At 47.8% G+C, this 3,573-nt stretch overlaps 1 protein-coding gene across 1 annotated transcript in view; it reads left to right on the forward strand.

Annotated features, from left to right (window-relative positions):
* MYO7A (myosin VIIA) overlaps window positions 1-2,906 on the forward strand; it is a gene marked incomplete at its 5' end in the record, with an annotated part of 30,415 nt that extends 27,509 nt beyond the window's left edge. The window contains 3 exon segments of the mRNA XM_010019115.1: window positions 1,004-1,087; window positions 1,588-1,707; window positions 2,817-2,906. Of these exon segments, the coding sequence (XP_010017417.1) occupies window positions 1,004-1,087; window positions 1,588-1,707; window positions 2,817-2,906 (294 nt within the window).
* Window positions 2,907-3,573: the final 667 nt, after the last annotated feature.

Consider the following 3,573-nt stretch of genomic DNA (forward strand, 5'->3'; position numbering starts at 1 on the left):
GAGAGTGAGACTCTCCATCAGGAAGGGGCTGATACACTCATTTATTGCTGCCCTGCCTCTTTATACAGACAGAGGCATTGTAGAGCTTTAGCATATCTCAGTCATTTGGTCTATACGTGTAGATGTGCTGCTGAAGAGCCAAGAGCCATTCTCTGTTCTGCCAAAGCAAAAGGGATCATGTGGCTTTCCAGGGGATGTGTCTGCACCCACCATAAACCAAACCGAGGCCATCCACCACAGCACCATCAAAGACAGTAGAGGCCAGAAGTCTGTCCAAGTACTCTGGACACCATACAGCAATTTCCTTTTCTCAGTGACCACACAGTGATCCTGGACTGGAAACAGGTTGCTGAAATTACTCATCAGTTACTTGAATTTGGGCACCCCATTTTCTGTCATGTTGGAATAAGGAATCCAAATACATATCCCGTGACTTTTTCCTCCAAAAGTGACTTGGGAGCCAAGCAAGATGTGACAGGGCCAGGAGCTGACCCCATCCCCTGTGCTCTGTCTCATCAATCAAACTGGAATTCCTCATGGCACAGGGCTGGGAGAAGGGTTTGCAGCAGGAACAAAACCGAATGGAAAGATCAGAAGGGCACAGAGCAGTGTAGTCTTGCTCTGGTGGTCCACAGAGTGGCCATGAGGAGAAGCAGAACACCAAACAGACTGCAAGGTGAGACATCTGGGGTTTGCCAGCCTGTCCCAGCTCTTCCTTGCCAATGGCAAGATGACCTCTCTTCTGGGATGCCACCAAAGGGAGCAATGAACTTAATGTTATCAGCAGCTCACCCACTGGTTGTCATGCGATAGGATACCTGTACTTATCTAGACAGCCCTGACTATCACTGGTACCTTAATGGGCTTTATCTTTAAAGGACAAACTGGATAACAGTTAATGGGCTACAGATGCTGGCAGAAAACAGCTGGCAGAGAGAGGAAAGAGGAAGGGGTCTGATTTTTCATGACACGTCCCCTAACCAGTTCATCTCATTCCCAACAGCAAACTACAGAGCCAAATTATCCAGAAATCCTTCTAATTGCCATCAATAAGCATGGAGTCAGCCTCATTGATCCCAAAACCAAGGTAAGCAAAACTGATGTTCCTGAGCTCACTCCTAAATTCCTCACAGAAGTTATCTCAAAGCACATGTTATTCAGGTGTTCTCTTCAAGCCTAGTTAGAAAGGCTGGATAGCCAGAAAAGTTTCTGGAGGTAGAGTTCACTGTTGCTGAGAGCCAGCCCAGCCTTTTTCAACAGGAGATGGGTCTAAAGCATCATCTGTTAGAGCACACACTTCTTTCTTAATCCTTTCATAGACATAGGACAGGAGCTGGAGTGGATGAGCTCCTCCTAGTTGCTTCCACCAGCCACATGGTCATAGTAGTACAGCAGTCCTCCACAACCACTGGAGGATGAGAGTCTTGCATCTCACTGCCATTCCAATGAGGACATGGCACAGCACCATCAAAGTAGACATCCTTGGTGTGCTTTGATGGCAAGTGAAGGAGGCATGGGAGGTCCCCACAGCCCTTCATGAAAGTTGAGGCTCTCGTGTGTTGAGTGTCAATCTTGTGTTCCCACCAGGATATTCTCATCACTCACCCCTTCACCAAGATCTCCAACTGGAGCAGTGGCAACACGTACTTCCATATAACCATTGGCAACCTGGTGAGAGGAAGCAAGCTGCTCTGCGAGACCTCCCTGGTAAGGAGCGTTAAAGATTATTGGGCACAGGTAGAGCAAATCCTCACTTTGGCAGGCAAAATGAGATGCCTCCAGCAAATTGTGTCTCAGGGATTTTCTGGGCTGAAAGTTGTCTCTTAGAAGAGTCCCCTGCATGTTTTTCTTACTTCTGGATTTCTCATGGCTCTGCTCAATGGCTCAGGTCTCTCACTTGGTCCATCTCCAATTTACAAGTAAGCCTGAAGTGCTTGGGATGTTGCCATCTCATAAGTATGGGTCATTGTTCCCTGTCACTGGACTGAAAAGCACATTAAAGCCGGGCTCGGGAGTACTCTTAAGGCCTTTTACCAAGATCCTCTGTCCAGCTTGTGCCTAGTAACAGTAACAACAACAATAAAACCTTAGAATCACAGGATCAACTAGGTTGGAAAAGACCTTTAAGATCATCAAATCCAACCATTACCCCAGGACTGCCAAGTCCACCACCAAACTGTGTCACCGAGGGTCTCATCTACGTGTTAAACCCAAAGCATGAAGGATAAAAAATTCTGCTGCATTAATTGTTATTAATCTGAGTCATTCAGTATTTTGTTGACCATTTGAGAACCCAGGCCCCATTCAAAGCTCCCTATGTCCTTAGCTTCAACAGCATCCTGGAACAGTAAGTTCCTCTATCTCTACACTGCAAATTATGTTTGGACTGTGTTCCTTGTGATGGAATCCTTTCATAGAATCATAGAATAGTTTGGGTTGGAATGGACCTTAAGATCATCCTCTTCCAACCCCCTGCCATGACCATCCTCTCCCCCCCCCCTGCCATGAGCAGGGATGCCTCACACTAGACCAAGCTCCATCCAACCTGGCCTTGAACACTGCCAGGGATGGAGCATTTACCACTTCTTTGGGCACCCTGTGCCAGCGCCTCAGCACCCTCACAGTAAAGAACTTCTTGCTTATATTTAACCTGAACTCCACCTGTTTAAGTTTGAACCCATCTCCCCTTGTCCTATCACTACAATCCCGAAGAGAATTCCCAAGGTTGAACAGGTCAAAATGTACCTGGAGCTTGAAAGTCAACACTTTAAAGTGTGTTCTAAAAGGGCAGGTAACATCTCCTCTCTCCTCCTCAGGGGTACAAGATGGATGATCTCTTGACCTCCTACATCAGCCAGATGCTGACGGCCATGAGCAAACAGAGGAGCACAAAGGGCAGCAAGTGAACTGCAAGAAGCCACTGGCATGTGGCCATGCGGCTCATTCACCAGCTGAGGCCCGTGGGATACCCATGCAGCTGGGGCAGAACCTTTGCCTCCCAGATGTGGAAGATGAGCCGAACACCATCAGGGAGCTCGCTGGACTCTGACCTTGAGGGCTCCAATCCCACCTCCCCTTCCAGCGAAGACGACTATCTCTGACCTCCCTCCTTCTCCACCCTGCACCCCAACACCATGTTACACCTCAAAGCTTTCCAGGGGACACCACTGCTCTCAGACAGCGACCGAGCAAAGACACTCCAGCAGGAGGTTTGCCTGAACCCAATGGCTGGCATCACAAAGGCTCTTGAAAGAGGATTTTATGTGTGTGTGTGTGTGCGTGTGGTTTGGTTTGTTTTTTCTCTTAAGTAAGAAAGAGCTATGGGGATGCTAACAGCTTTTTTGGGGAGGTTTTTGGCATTTCGGGCTTGAAGAAGGGTAACAGAGCCCTGAACCATGCTGGAAATATGTCCAATGAACACTGCAGGGCTCCAAACTTGGGTTTGGACATTACAAGAGACTACGTTGTGTTCTTATGAAGGACAGGAAGAACAAGCAGGGAGGAACGTTTTAATTAGGAGTCAGAATAAACCAACTACTGATGGAACAGGCTAAAGTGCTGTCTGTGCAATGC

This window comes from Nestor notabilis, unplaced genomic scaffold (assembly GCF_000696875.1).
Source record: "Nestor notabilis isolate BGI_N333 unplaced genomic scaffold, ASM69687v1 scaffold8407, whole genome shotgun sequence".
In the NCBI taxonomy this organism is placed as follows: domain Eukaryota; kingdom Metazoa; phylum Chordata; class Aves; order Psittaciformes; family Psittacidae; genus Nestor; species Nestor notabilis.